Source organism: Brassica napus, chromosome A7, assembly GCF_020379485.1.
Source record: "Brassica napus cultivar Da-Ae chromosome A7, Da-Ae, whole genome shotgun sequence".
Lineage (NCBI taxonomy): Eukaryota > Viridiplantae > Streptophyta > Magnoliopsida > Brassicales > Brassicaceae > Brassica > Brassica napus.
In genome coordinates this window covers 3,803,555-3,818,591 of record NC_063440.1, presented here as the reverse complement: position 1 = coordinate 3,818,591, position 15,037 = coordinate 3,803,555, and the positions used below count along the sequence as shown (strand labels likewise).

At 37.7% G+C, this 15,037-nt stretch overlaps 1 protein-coding gene across 1 annotated transcript; it reads right to left on the bottom strand.

Annotated features, from left to right (window-relative positions):
- Positions 1 to 586: 586 nt before the first annotated feature.
- Positions 587 to 1,222, bottom strand: LOC106359146 (uncharacterized mitochondrial protein AtMg00310-like). The gene has a single exon (XM_013798891.3). It carries the CDS (start codon positions 1,220 to 1,222, stop codon positions 587 to 589), a length of 636 nt encoding a protein of 211 aa, XP_013654345.3.
- Between the last annotated feature and the right edge of the window lie 13,815 nt (positions 1,223 to 15,037).

Sequence of the window (15,037 nt, the reverse complement as noted above, 5' to 3'; positions counted from 1 at the left end):
TACCCAAGCTTAAGACTTGGCTTTCCTCATTATTGATGACTTGTACTACTGGTGGTATCATCTCATTTGCATTAAACCAGGTTTGACATTCACTTTCTGCGTATCGAACTAGTTCCAATGGGTCTCTGCTAATTCCCCGAAAAAGTTTATCATTATGAGCATTCCAAATATACCATATTATCCAGGGATAAGGATCCCTGTCTTGGCCTGGTTCTAAGATTTCATTCTTCCTCCAGAATAGATAGTCCATGTTTGTGTAGACGCTTGCCACTGGAAATATACCTGGGCTTGTAGGAGTTGCTGATAAGGACCATACTTGGAGTGCTGGAGGGCATTCAAATATTGCAAGTGTTACAGATTCTTCTAATTCTCCACACCTTCGGCAATAATTATCGCACCTCATATTCCGCCTTACTAGATTCCTCGTTACTGCCACCTGACCCGTTGTCAATTGCCATATAAGATGGCACATCTTCCTTGGCGCTTTCAACTTCCACGCAAAGGCTTGAAGTTTAGTGATATTTGGTTCCAGTATTTCTTTTTCCTCTTCTGTTTTCAACAGGTTTTGAGCAACCCAATACCCAGACTAGACTGTGTACTGGTAATTCTTTGTGTACTTCCAGCAGAAGGTATCACGGCGATAAGTAGAGCTTATGGCCATACTACGTATGAGTGGTATGTCAGCGGGGTGGACATAATCCTCTAGTAACTCTACGTCCCATTTCTTCAAATCCTGGTTAATGAGGTCACTAACTCTCATATTCGGGTGTGTCACAGGTGCTACAGGTGTAGCTGATCTAGCAGGTATCGTTGGAATCCACTGATCCTCCCGCACCGTGACTTCATAACCAGGATGAATCTTCTGTCTAATCTCCAGAAGCAGAAGCTTCCTTGCGGCATAAATGCTTGTCCACACACATGATGGACTACTTGCAGAGATTGCTCCCAATGGCGAGGTCATCCTATAGTATCTGCCCCTCAAGACTCGGACAACCAGTGAATCAGGGTACTGAACCAATCTCCATAATTGCTTTGCCAATAGTGCTAGATTAAACTCATAGATTAAACGGAAGCCAATCATGCCCTCTTCTTTTGGTAGACAAACCTTATCCCATTTCGCCCAGTGTATTCCTCTTTTCGGTGGATTCGAACTCCACCAAAATTGTGCAATGGCACTAGCAAGGTTTTCAAAAATCTCCAATGGGAGCAGAAATGTCGACATAACGTATGTCGGAAGAGCGAGCAAAATAGATTTGATCATTACCTCTTTCCCCCCTTTTGAGAGCCATCTACCTGTCCATCCATTTACTCTATGCATCAGGTTATCCTTTAAAAATGCAAAGAGTTTACATTAAGAGCCACTAATATCTTCTGGGATTCCCAAGTACTTTCCCATCCTACCATCATTATGTATTCCAAGTACATCTTTAATCTCTTGCTTAGTAGTGGCATTAATCCTCTTACCAAAAAATAAAGAAGATTTGTCAAAGTTAATACATTGGCCAGACGCTTTACCATATATTCTGACTACTTTCATTACTTCTTCACATTCACGAGATTAATAATTTCATAGCTATATATATCCTGCGGTAACAAATCATTTTTCCCCAACGATATGATAAAGAAATTAGAAAAATTGTATCTGCGAATAAAGGTGTGTATTATTAATATGAAAATTATCAATTTATAGATAAAGAAAATTTAAAAATCAATTTTTAGGTGATAAACACACAAGTTTAACAGGATATTTAGTAAATAAAATTTAAAGCAAGATTTCTGAATAATATTTTTTATTTTATTTAAATACAAAGAATACATAAGCTTAGAATCAAACTCCGAATAAAAAACAAATGAAAAAAAAAATCTGTTTAGTTTCGAATAATTAAGTGTGTGGTGTTAATTTACCAAGGTTCTTTTTTTTCTTTTATTGTCCAAGCTTATGTTTTTAAACCTCATTAATCTTTGATAATTACACATTTTTATCGTATTAAACGTATTTTGCGTCGCTTGGCTTTTCAGTTTCAGAACGAATGAATTTCCATCTATCTTATTAAAATAGAAGCACACTTATAAATTAACCCCTAAAAATTCAATTTATTTACGCATCAATGCCACTGGAGTAATAATTAATCTTATCTTTAAACATAAATTGTTTTTTCCTAATTTATACACAATTACCTAAAATAAATTCACAACAAATTCATGATAAATCTTAAATTTAATTAATACACTACAATTCGGAATCCATATATTTAGGATCTTCGTAATTGGCAAGTCTTAAATTATAAAAATACATGACTTAATATATTTTAACAGATTTATAATCAATACTTTCCCAATTTACTTTGATTTAACTTTTCTTAAAAATAAATTTTACTGAGTAATAAATATATAGATATGAATTATTATAAACTATTATAAAATATATTTTTATGCTATAGTAAAATAATGGAAATTTTTAACAACCATAATTACATTATTACACCAAGTAATACCAATGGTTAAATAAATTAATATGAAATTTTTAAATTAGTTTTAAAATAATTTAAGTAAACGTACAGAAAAACTAAAAAGATCATTTCATTTACAATATAATTTTGTCAAAGTTTACAATAAACTTAAACTAAAATACCTATAATTGTAAGTATATTTTTAGAATGATATTAAAAATTAATTTTCATATTTCACATGATGAATATGTCTGATATTTGTATTTAGTTATGTGTGTCATTAGTTTTAGTCAAATAAAATTATATAAAACTCAACATGCATTTATATAAAATTTATTTCGAATGTGGAAGATGTGTCATTAATTAATAAACATGATAAAAACGTGATATAACGTTAAATATAAAATAATAATTAATTTAAATTAACTTTTAAAAACTTGTAAAAATCACCTACACCGATTTAGATATCCGTTTTCTCAATTTAGAATACAATATCATTTTAAAAATATATAGTTATATTTTCTTTATTTATTAGTAATAACTAAAAATTTATAAAATAATCATTTATATAATATATACATAAATATAAATTATTCCATTTAAATATTATTGGTAGCTTATTTTTATACAAATTAAATTTCACTCAAAATCAAATACAATAAATCTATCCAATAAAAATATGGTGATGTAACTGAATGTTAAAAACAAAATATAATTACTCAATTTAATAAATAGAATTATTATGTTTAAAATGTTATTTTAATAATTATAATATGCGTCAAAACTTAAATAATATAATTTATACGAAACAAAATTTCACTTGAAGAGAGGTTGGAATGATTGGATCGACTTCTCTTCTTCTATTTTCCTCTTCCCCTCTTCTGTTCTTCTTCCACAATGACCCACTTGAGTATCGAAAATAATGGGAAAGATAGGAATCTTTCGTCAAAACTTGGTCACTTTGAATTCCCAGACCAAAAGTATAGCTTCAACCCTTCACACTTTCCTCTGCTTGTCATTACTCTTCCATCTCCAATAGCCACCCCGAACTCTTGTGTGGCCACTACCGGTAGTCCTAGCTTCTCCACTACCCTGGTAGCAATGAAACTGCACGAAGCTCTTGATGAGGACCACCACTTCTTCACCTCCAATGTGACCTTTGATCCTCATCGTTCTTTTGGTTGTGAGCCCGTGAAACACCCGCCCCTTCCCCATTTCCAACCGGGGTTCCTGGGTGCGGGGTTTAGGACACACATGTCTACTTTCCCGACATCTCCGTGTGTCCCGTTTCTGGTCCCATGAGTTTCAGGTGCATTTCCTTTCTTACTATCGACATTTCCACTTATAGTTCTGCAAAAGTGAGAGGGAAAAAGAGGGGTAAGTATGAATACTCAGTGAAGCGATTCTAGACCAGCCTCCCCCATGAGCTTTTATACCGCTCAATGCGAAACGAGAACCGACTAGTCACTACACCCATTTCTTAACTAACTATTAAAGTTTCATTTCACAAAACAAGCAGTGCAATGAACTCAGTCATCGCTCAATTCACACATTTTGGTTTATTGTTTAAGACTCCATTCATCCTATAACTCTAGGACCTACACAGCTCAAGCGGACCAACCCTCCCCTTTTCTTGCTGCGTTCCTGTGGAGCCGCCTGCCCTGGTACACTCGGCATCCGGTTCCCTTGGATGTAGTCTATACCCTTTGCAGTGTATTACGGCCCCTTCCCGCCAAGACTCGGCGTGACTCAATCTTACCGGCGCCTCTATTCTTAACCTGCCGTTTTTGAACGCTACGGCCGCCGCGTTTTCCCATACTCCCCACCAGTCCCTCGGTGGTTCGTATTCCATTTCTATTCATTTCTCATACTCCCCACCAGTTCCTCGGTGGTTCGTATTTCAATCATTTAACTTTCCTTTTCCCTTTATTTCCTTTTTCTCATCATTTCCTTTTTCTTATCATTTCCTTTTTCTTTAACCCTTAGACTCTTTCTTACTTTCCTTTTTAGACGCCACCCGTTCTCGGTGTCACACTCAATCCATTTAACAATCAGTCATGGATATCCTCTCATTCATCTAACCAGACCGGTTAACAGTTCTCTTGAGATCCTACGCTCATTTCTTTCTAACCATCCTAGCTCTCAATCACAAACAACAGATCATCTAACAACCAATCACTCAATCACAATCATCATTGAACCAGTTCGTGTAAAGTTCTTAATCAGTATGAGAGTCCTGATGCAATATGATCTATCATCCTAACAACAAACAGGATCTAATCAATCCTAGCAACCCATTCAACAATATAAACGAACATGAAACAGATCTGGATAGAACACCTCACCTTAGCCTAAATCTGGATCTGGATCTGAGAATAGAGGGTAAGAGAAACGGGATCTGAGGTCTAGGACACCACGCGGCCACCACCACCACTCGCGGCTGTTCACGGCGAGGAGAGAGAGACGCGGCCGAGAGAGAGAGAAGGAGGCGCGGCGAAGAGAGAAAGAGAGAGAGGAGAGACGCGGCGAAGAGAGAGAAGGAGGAGAGAGGCGGCGCGTGGAAGAGAGAAGGAGTCGACGGCTAGGGCTTCTGATCTCCGGGAATTCTCTGCAGGGCTTCGCTTCTCAATTTCTGATGGGAGGCTAAGGGGTGGAGGCTTGCTTTTATAAGGTGAGGAAAGGGAAAACCCTAGGGTTTTCTAGTTGGGCTGAAGAGAACCCATTAGCTTTTAAAAATTTTAATTGGGCTGGTTTTGGGGTGTTACAGCCCGGCCATGGATTCTAACGGCAGAACTTGTAGCTCTTGTTTCGCTTGAGCCTCTGATTCTTCTACCAGTTCCTCTTCCGACTCATCTACTCCTTCAGACTCCTCCTCCACCTCTAGGAATTTATACTTTTGGAAAGTCTTGCAGCGATGGCCAGTGAAATAACGCTCCCCGCAGTAACGACATAGGTTCTGAACTGAACGTCTCTGATCAGAACCCTTATTTTCTCGAGTAGAATCAACTGACTTCCTGGCTGGAGTGTGATCTCCTTGTGTTCCCGGGCTGAAGTTGCTATTCCTCTGATGGGAGTTCAGAGCCGGTGCTGAATTTGTTCTCTGGAACGGCCTCGAATGATAGAAGTGTCTCTCGTTCTCCTGCTCTTCTATGATTGTCGCCATATCCACTATCTCGTCAATTCCCATGGGCCTCAACCTAAATACCTGCTCCCTCAAGCTTCTCTTCATCCCATGTAGAAAAATCTCTTCAAGCACATCATTTGGAACATGAGGTACTTCAGCAGAAAGCTCCTCAGATTTCTCTCTATACTCTGAAATCGTGCCCGTTTGTCTCAGACGAAGCATTTGACTGAGTATGGTTCCTCCTTTCGTGGTTTTGAATCTCCTCTTGAGTTTGATCTTGAAATCCCTCCAATCCAACAGCTCCTCGCGATCTTGTATCATCTGTAACCACGTCACAGCACAACCCACCAAACAATCCATAGCCACTGACAACTTCTCATCCTCCTCCGTTTGATTCACCTTAAAACACTTCTCAACCCTGAAGATCAAGTCATCAGGATTCTTTGCTTCAAACTCTGGCAGTTCAAGCTTCTTTGGAGAAGATCCGTTCTTCTGATGCGAAGAGTACCTTGTGGATCCTCCTCTGTAGCTCGGGGTGTTCATCTCGGCAGATCTGAGAGGAATCGCCGTCTGTGGTAACGCGAGCAAGCCCGTGTCAACACGTTTTTGAGATCCTTCAGTCTGGTTGTTCGATCCTTCAACGATGACCCGTGGAGCTTCGCCGGCTACCCCATTCTTAGATCTAGCGTTTCCGGGGTCATCAGACGTTAACGGAACGATGGCTTTTCCTTCGACGCCATGGACTGGAGGTGATGTTCTTCAGCTCGTTTCTCCATTTCCATGAATTGCTGGTCAGTCTTCTTAAACGCTTCTTGCAGCTCATCTAGGATGCTAGCCACGCTACCCTCGAGCGCAGAGATCCTATCGGAGTTAAAATCTTGCTTAGGCGGGATGATTAGGCTCTGATACCAATGATAAGCCCTAAGATTTAGGGTTTATCTACGTGACAGAAATGGGAAAGGGAGAGAGAGAAGATAAGATAAGAAGATAGAGTTTTGATTAATTATTTAATGTTTCCCATACACATAACGTGAATTTAGTAGCCATAATGTAAACCCAAAACGACATAATATTAATTATTAAGACCCTCTCTCTCACTCAGAGTCTTTCCTTCACTTCAACTCTTCTACACTTCAGCCACTTCTCTGTCTCTTAGTCCTCGACCTTCTCTGAGCAAATGCTAAAGGAACTGCAAGCTTATCATAATAACTTGAGATTCTGGTGGATGATCAAGAGGGTTTAACATATTGTATATGGTCTCTATTGTCACAGCAGTTTATATTATTTAGGGAAATTCCAACTGTAATTTTCATGATATTGCAGATATTTGATTTGAGATTAGTCTGGATTTGAACCTCATTATATATATATGATTCTCCTGCATAAACCTTATTTACCATCCGTCCTGAAAAAGTTCTCCAATCGACGTAATTCTAAACATCGGTTAACGACGCCACAGTGATGATCTCCGTCTCAGCCGATCATATTAAGAGATTGTTGGCAGCTTTTTCCACTTTTGGCTTGCCGAAGCACAAAGGCTTCATTATTGTAGAATTTTTTTATGACATTTATTCTTAAATCTCAGCTTTTGGTTCTTATATTGAGTCTTGATTTTGTAGCCACATGAAGATAACGTGAAGCCCAAAATCTCTTTGTCATGCCAAATTCGGGTATGCAAAATTTGCAAGAATTTATCGTCTCTTTATACATACACAAAACATTGTTAAATAAGAATAATTCATTTGCAGATGGAAAACATTGTCACTCGATAATTGCCTTAACATTTGGTACGTTCCATTACTTCTCAAACTGAGTAGCTTTCTCATTCCAACAATGATTTGCCTGATACGCTTTTCTTGAAAAACCTTTGACTTTTGTAGGGAACCTGTATTTGAACTCTACACCAGCAACCAAGTTTTACTTTGACGCCAACCTTTTTGAAATCAAGGAGATTACAAGCAGGTAAGAACTGATATTGTTGTATTCATTGGAATCGTTTGTCTTTTACTGATCAACGCAACAATCAGCTTCTTTGAAGAAAACAATGCTGGGAATGGTGCTGTAGCTCTTATGGCTTGCTTGGCTCCAGAAACAATTGTCGGTTCTTCCCTTATATGGTTTTGATTCTACAGTGTCCATATTACCTTAAATCTGAGCAAGATCCACACTTACAGATTCTTAGAGATGGACAGTGGCAAGAGCAAGATGCGTCTATCTTCGTACCAGGTGATATAAGCGCTGTTCGTTTCATTGACGCAGGTTCCTGCGCTTGCGGCTGAGTCTGCGGCTGCGGCTGAATCTGCGGCTGCGGCTGTGTCTATTCGTTTGGCTGTTGTTCGTTTTGCAGCCGCAGACTCAGCCGCAGCCGCAGACGCAGCTTGTTGTTCGTTTCGAAGACGCAAGACATTGCCGCAGTCGCAGACGCATAAAGTAGATTTAGTTATGTTCATTTGGTTGCCGCAGACGCAATTTTCATTTATTTCATATTTTAATTTTATGATTTTATTTATTTGTAAAATTGTATTTTAAATAAATAAAATATTGTAAAATTGTAAAATATTGTAAAATTTCATATTTTAATTTTATGAATTTGTAAAATTGTAAAATTGTAGATTTAAATTTGTAAAATTGTAATATTTACATTCATCAAAATATTATATTTAATTAGTTAGTTGTGGTGGCAGTTGCAAAAAACATGTTGATATTGTTGAATTTTTATATGATTTCTACACTGTTGAATATTGTTGAGGCTTCTTGTAAAACAAAATATTTGTTTCCAGGAATTCGGTGTGAAGATTTAGAAAAAAAGAATCAATAGTGGTGAAGTTAAAACTGCGATAGAAAAATATCAGGAATGCTCTTTACTAAGGCCTGTAAATACTCATTGGGGTTCTCATAACAAAACATTGTTGAGGCTGGAAGAATTATTTTCTACTACAATTAAAATTCTTGAGTATATCGATGAAGTCATGGAAGACTTACAGAAACGTCAAGCATGTGGTCTTCTCAAATATTTTAACACATTTGATTGTGTGTTCTATTTGCATCTAATGCTACTTATTTTTGGCTCACTGCAAGTTTGTCATTGGATTTGCAAGAGAAAGATCAAGAATTTTTAAACGCTATGTCAATGGTAGAATCCACTAAATGAGAACTGTAGAAGCTTAGGGATTATGATTGAGATTTACTTATGGATAAAGTTGCTTCTTTTTGTAAGAAACATGATGTTGAAATGCTCATCTTGGAAGAAGATTTTGTTAATACAATGATGCCAAGAAAGAGAAGCAACATATCTAATATGCATCATTATAAGGTCAATTGCTTTTGCACAGCTCTAGATTTGCATATTCCATAGTTTAATGATCGTTTTACCGAGGTAACCACTAATCTACTTATTTGTATGGCTTCTTTAATCCCGATTGATTCATTTCATGGGTTTTTCAAGGGGAAGTTAATGAGGTTAGCTAAGTTATATCCATATGATTTTAGCTATGGTGAGATTTTATCTCTAGAGCCACAACTTGATATCTACAACAATAATATACACATAGAAATGTTTAAGAGTGTGGAGATCTTGGAGATCTTTATTGTTTGATAGTGAAAAGTTAAAAGCATATTCCATATCCCTTGGTTAACATGCATTTAAAGTTAGATCTAACTTTACTGGTTCCATCGCAAGTGTTGAAAGATGTTTTTCAGCTACAAAGTTAGTGAAAACAGGTGCACGTAACTGAATTGGAGATCGGTTTCTAAGTGATTGTATGGTTTGCTTAAATGAAAAAGGGTTGCTTGAATTTGTTTCAAATGTGATAGTGATACAAATATTTCAAATGATGAATGTGCATAAAATAGTTTTATAAGAGTTGTTTTTATCACATTTGGTGGATTTTTTGTTGTTGCAAACTAAATAAAATATTAATTTTATTTTAATGAATTGTATGTTATATTTTTTTGATGAAATTTGAAATTTATTGATCATCTATGAACTCATGTACAAAAGATTTAGAGAATCAAAAGAAAAGGAAATTGGTCTTTAGTCCAACTCAAAAACAGACTTTGTACTTGTCGTCATTCTACTCTAATCTCTCATTACTTCGAACCACCTTCTCATCAATCCTTCAAATCTATGGGGTGACCTGTATCATAGGGAATATATTATGTTCCTGGCAACTTTACCAATGAGACCAATGATATGTGCTACATCCTGATTACCACTGAGATGCCTACATATTGTGCTCCCTCCAGACATGATAGACTGTTGTCTGAAGAGCAAGGCAAAGGAGAATACTTTCCATGTGACAGCGCCCTCCATCTTGAATAAAAGTGAGAGTATCCACCAATCTGGATTGATGTCTGACGCAATGAGCACACTAGCTACTATATCCCATACTGAAAACGAGTAAGGGCAAGCAAAAAACATATGTTCTCTAGTCTCATCCCTTTCTCCACACAATAAACAATTCTTCCTAATGCCCCACATTCTCATTATGTCTCATGATATCACTCAAATTACCCTAAGGAGTGATTTATACTCTCTCAAATATGAGGTCGAGTTGTAGTACTTAGGGTATGAATTCACAGGGAGCTAAGCCACACAAAAGATCTAATAGTTATATGATTAAGCTAGATTGATTATGTTTAAATTTAAATAGCAGGTTTGTGAGAAAGGTAGTTGCTCGGTTGATTGATTGAGTTGTTTAATGGAAGGATGGTTGCTAGATCTAGGATTTCTATTCAGGTAATCAAGATTATAATGCTACAGATTATAATGCTACAGATGCCTAACAAATTGTATGCATGATATTATAGAGCTCAACACTTATAAACAAACAATTAGGCTCTCGCTTTCTAGGTTTGTCTATTGACTAGTGTCGATCGATGATTCTATAGGAATATCGATTGATACACTTGTTAAAACGTCGACCGATTATTCGATTAGAATATCGATCGATACACTTGTTGAAACGTCGACCGATTATTCGATTAGAATATCGATCGACGCTTTTGGTTAAGCATTAATGCACGGGTTGAATGTGCTCACTAAACTTCCTAGATCAGCTCTCGCTACTCTAGAAATTTTAGCTCAGTTAGGATGTATTCAGGGTGAGATGCAAGATATCGCTTATGTCTACAACTCCTAGGGCAAGTTCTAGGTAGCTAATCTAGAAAGATGCATTAATGACAATCCTAAAGATGAATATCACAACTTAGCAATCTATAGTTGGGGCTAATCCCTCATAACCTATATAAAACCTAAACCTAACATGTGGATCTATTCAAGCATGAAGTTTGTCACATAAATCATAGATGAATAGAATAGATAAAAGCAATAATAAAAGAAGGACTCTGAAGAAGTTCTTCCTTTCTCTCCTAACCTAAAACTATGAATAAAAGAAATCTTTAATAGCGTAGCCGTCAACAATGGCTTATAAATAACATAAATAGGGTTTTTGGTCGTCCATGGGTGTTTTGGTAACTTTGTGTGGCTTCTGGGCTTCAGACGGTCTTGAAATAATGTTTGGACCACGTTCTGGCATCACCGTCGATCGATGGAAAGGGTACACCGTCGATCGGAAGTCCTTCATCTCCTCGACAGCTTCCTCTTGGGAGGCAGACTGACCACTCTTCAGTAAAACGGGCATACCGGCTGCTATAAGATGCTGATTGACCTAAACCCGGTGGAATTGGAAAGCTAACTCAAATCTCTATCTTGTGTCAAAATATGGGCTCCATCTAACACTGGGAAGGTCTCTATACATAGCTAAACATCTTACACGTCTATGCAGCTCTGCACCTCAAAAGGCTCCAAAATCACCATATTTCTCCAGAACGTACCTGAACCTGTAAATACTCTAAAAAGACTCCAAAACAAAATAATTATATCTTAAAACACTTATATACCATGTCTGAAAGTGGATAAAATTCATGGTATATCATCTCCCGTTGATAACCTGTTTTGAACAGCCAACCAAAGAATGAAGGAGTAATGAGGCACGCCCTGCAGGAACCAAACACTACTAAACCAAGCCACCTACAGATTTAGTACCAAGTGTTCCCTGCTGAGAAGTGATCGTTGTAAGTGTCTATGGAGGGTCGCCACATATAGACACCTTCATCTAGATCAACCTTTGGAACATGTGTAGCTTGAATCTTGGCGTGCAAAGGCTGAAAAATGTCTACTTCTCTGTCCACTAACGCTCCACTGTCCCTGAGAGACCGCCTCAGAAACTCAGGCTCCTATTCTCACGCCAAGGTAACAAGTACCAGTAGCTCCAATTATGTTGTAAAGTTTCCCCATATGCAGCCAATCATCAAACTAGAAAAAGCCTTCCGACTGGTTTCCATTCGAATGAAAGGATAAGCCAACTCTCTCAGTTTGAGAAGCTTTCTCCAAATCCATGAACCTTTATTGTCATCTCTAACATCCCAAAAGGAGCTCTGCTGCAACAAGTAATGTTGCACCCATGAAAACCCTAATAATCCTGATAGTGTTAGCAACCTCCATATCAAATAGAGAGCAAAGATTTTTTATGAATCTTTAAGCTTGCGCAAGCAAAGTCCTCCTTCTGTCTTCGGGGAACATAAATTTTCCCAATTAACTTTAGCTTATGAGTCTGATGAGGAGATCCAGACCATAAAAAAAACACTACACAAACTCTCAATCGCTTCAAACAACCCGTAGGAAGGATAAAAGCAAGACTCCAGAAGTTGACAATGCTGGATATCAAAAACTTGATTAATTGCAACCTGCCTGCAAAGGAGAGGCATTTATTCGTCCAAGACAGCATCATGTTTCGGATCTTGTCTTTTGTTGGAACCGAAATTCACACCGTAGATTTCCGTAAACAGAGGAAAGTAAAGAAAACCCTACTTTCCTTGAGGTCCGGATTCTCTGCGAGAGCCAACGACAAGTGACCAAATAAATGCGGAAAATATAGAAAGATAACAAAACGAATTTAGAAAAAGAAGATCTTTATTTCGAATCCGCGTAAGAGCGATGCGATCATTACAATAGATTATAAAAGTTTCGGCCACAAGAACTGTCAGCGAGTTCCCTAGATCTTGCCACCTAAAACCTTAAACCTAATTGAATTGAGCTAGATAATAAAAGACAAAAAAATACGAAAAAGGTTTTGATTGATCGTGGACTGAACCTTATGAAAGGCTGTCTACGTACCCCTTTCGAGGATCATGCCGAACATAATTCAATTAAAATATTGGAACAAGAGATCGAACTGCCTGTGCGAGTTCGTCTAGTAATTGAGTGCCAGTCATTAGAAACCAAACTTGTCGAGAATAAATCCTAAAGTTTCTAAGTGCAGAGAGTTCTAAGAGCTTGAAAGAATCGTCCATGTGCTCCTTGCCTCTGCCCTTATATATGCCTTCAAGGTCAGTCGTCTTTTCCTTTTCTGCCCTCGGACCCAAGTTTTATATCTTCGCGGAAATATCCCACTTTTCTTGATCTTCGTAATTATCCTTTGAAACTTGACATTTATCTTCTCTTGCGAATATTAGATAGACCATCATAGTAGTTTTGGGCTCATACTCGCCAAAAATCGTTAGTAGACTTTTGCCGCATTTTAAACGCTTTTCAGGCTGTGTTATCGACTCAAATGTTTTTACGATTTCTTTGAGAAATCACCTTTGGTAAGATGCCGTTTTTGCGAACTAATCGTGTAGTCAAGATAATTATGGTGTTAAGTTAACTTTTATCGTTTTACACGATTGATTTGAATTCATACAAATTGATAAATTTATCGTAAAGTTTCAGTGGTAATTCCAATCGAAACAAAACAAGAGATAGTTTAGTCGAGGCTCGAAGGGAGAGGTGGTCGCCATATGGTCCATATGGTCTGTCCTACTCGCCATATATGAATTGACATATGATCGAATTAGTTATGGTTTTAGTGAAAAAAGCGAAGTAATATAGATAAAAGTGTTCTCTAGGAAAATAAGTTATTGATTTAAATATATATATATAGGAAGCGGTTCTACTGATATCAAGCAGGAAGCTGTGATTCATTTTTCAACGTTTTCTCTAGTGCAAGACCCAGTAGGAGAGGATGCACATGAGTCCATAGTCCAAGACCTCCTCAGTTATCGTTGTCCTACCTCGAGAGCTTCTCAGTTGGTCGCTCTTGTTTCAGCGTAGATTCAAACAGCTCTACACTCTCTACCTAATGATACGGTCTCAGGTCCAGACGGGTACAATAAAGATTTTTTTGTGGCAGCTTGGGCAGTTATAGGACAATACTATGTTACTGGTGCACAATCTTTTTTTCTTATTAGGTTCCTCCGAACAGGCGTCAACGCAACGATCATGTCCCTCATTCCCAAATCAGAAAATGTTCGGACAATGAAAGACTATCACCGCATGGCTTGCTGTAATCTGCTATACAAGGTCATATCCAAGGTGCTTGCCAATCGCCTTAAGACACTCCTGCCTAGAGCTATCGAATCAAACCAGTGCGCTTTTATTAAAGGAAAACTGTTGTTGGAGAATGTCTTGTTGGCTTCAGAGCTGGTAAATTGTTACCATAAGAAGACTAATTTAAACAGATGCACTATTAAATTTGACATTTTTAAAGCATTTGACACTGTCAAGTGTTCTTTCATCTCTTTCTCAAGGAAACGGGCCTGCCAGCTCAGTTCATCCATTGGATCATGGTGTCTATCTCCACGGCTTCCTTATATGTTTCTGTTAACGGGAGCCTTGAAGGGTTCTTCTATAGTGCTAGAGGTATCAGTCAGGGATGTTCTTTGTCCCCTTACCTGTATGTGATACTAAATAATGTTCTCTCAAAGCTTCTCAATCGGGCTACTTCATATGGGTGTTTTGGTTACCACCCACAGTGCCAAGCTGTTCAATTAACCCATTTAAGTTTTGAGAGGTGTGTAGAGCTAACTGGTTTGCACATCAATGCTTCAAAATCATCCTTATATGCATCTGGAACTAATCTTGTGGGTCTGTATGATGAACTACATGGCATGAAATTAATGTGGGCACTCTACCCATCAGGTATTTAGGACTTCCTCTAACAACAAAAGCACTCACAAAATCAGACTACGAGCCTCTGATAGATGTCGGGGGTCAAAATTGGTCATTGTAAAATTAACGGCTAAAATCCTCCGAGAACTCATGCCTTAAGTAAATATGAGCTGAAAATGTCGGTGAAGCTATACAGCCAAAGCCAAACTAATTTGAATAATGATACAAGAGCAAAATTTGTATATTTCTACCCAAACATGATTGGAAAAATGTTCTTGCGGAAGGTTTTTACAATAAATGAGTTCTATGAAACAATCTTCCATCAAACGAAATTCGGGAAGTTTCCGTGGAAAAACATCACAGCATAATCTATGAGATAATCTTTCGCAAATCAACTTTCGGAAAACGTTTACGGAAAAAATTTCGTAAAACAAACGAAATGGTTCCAAAAGTATACAAAGCTCTTGGCGATTT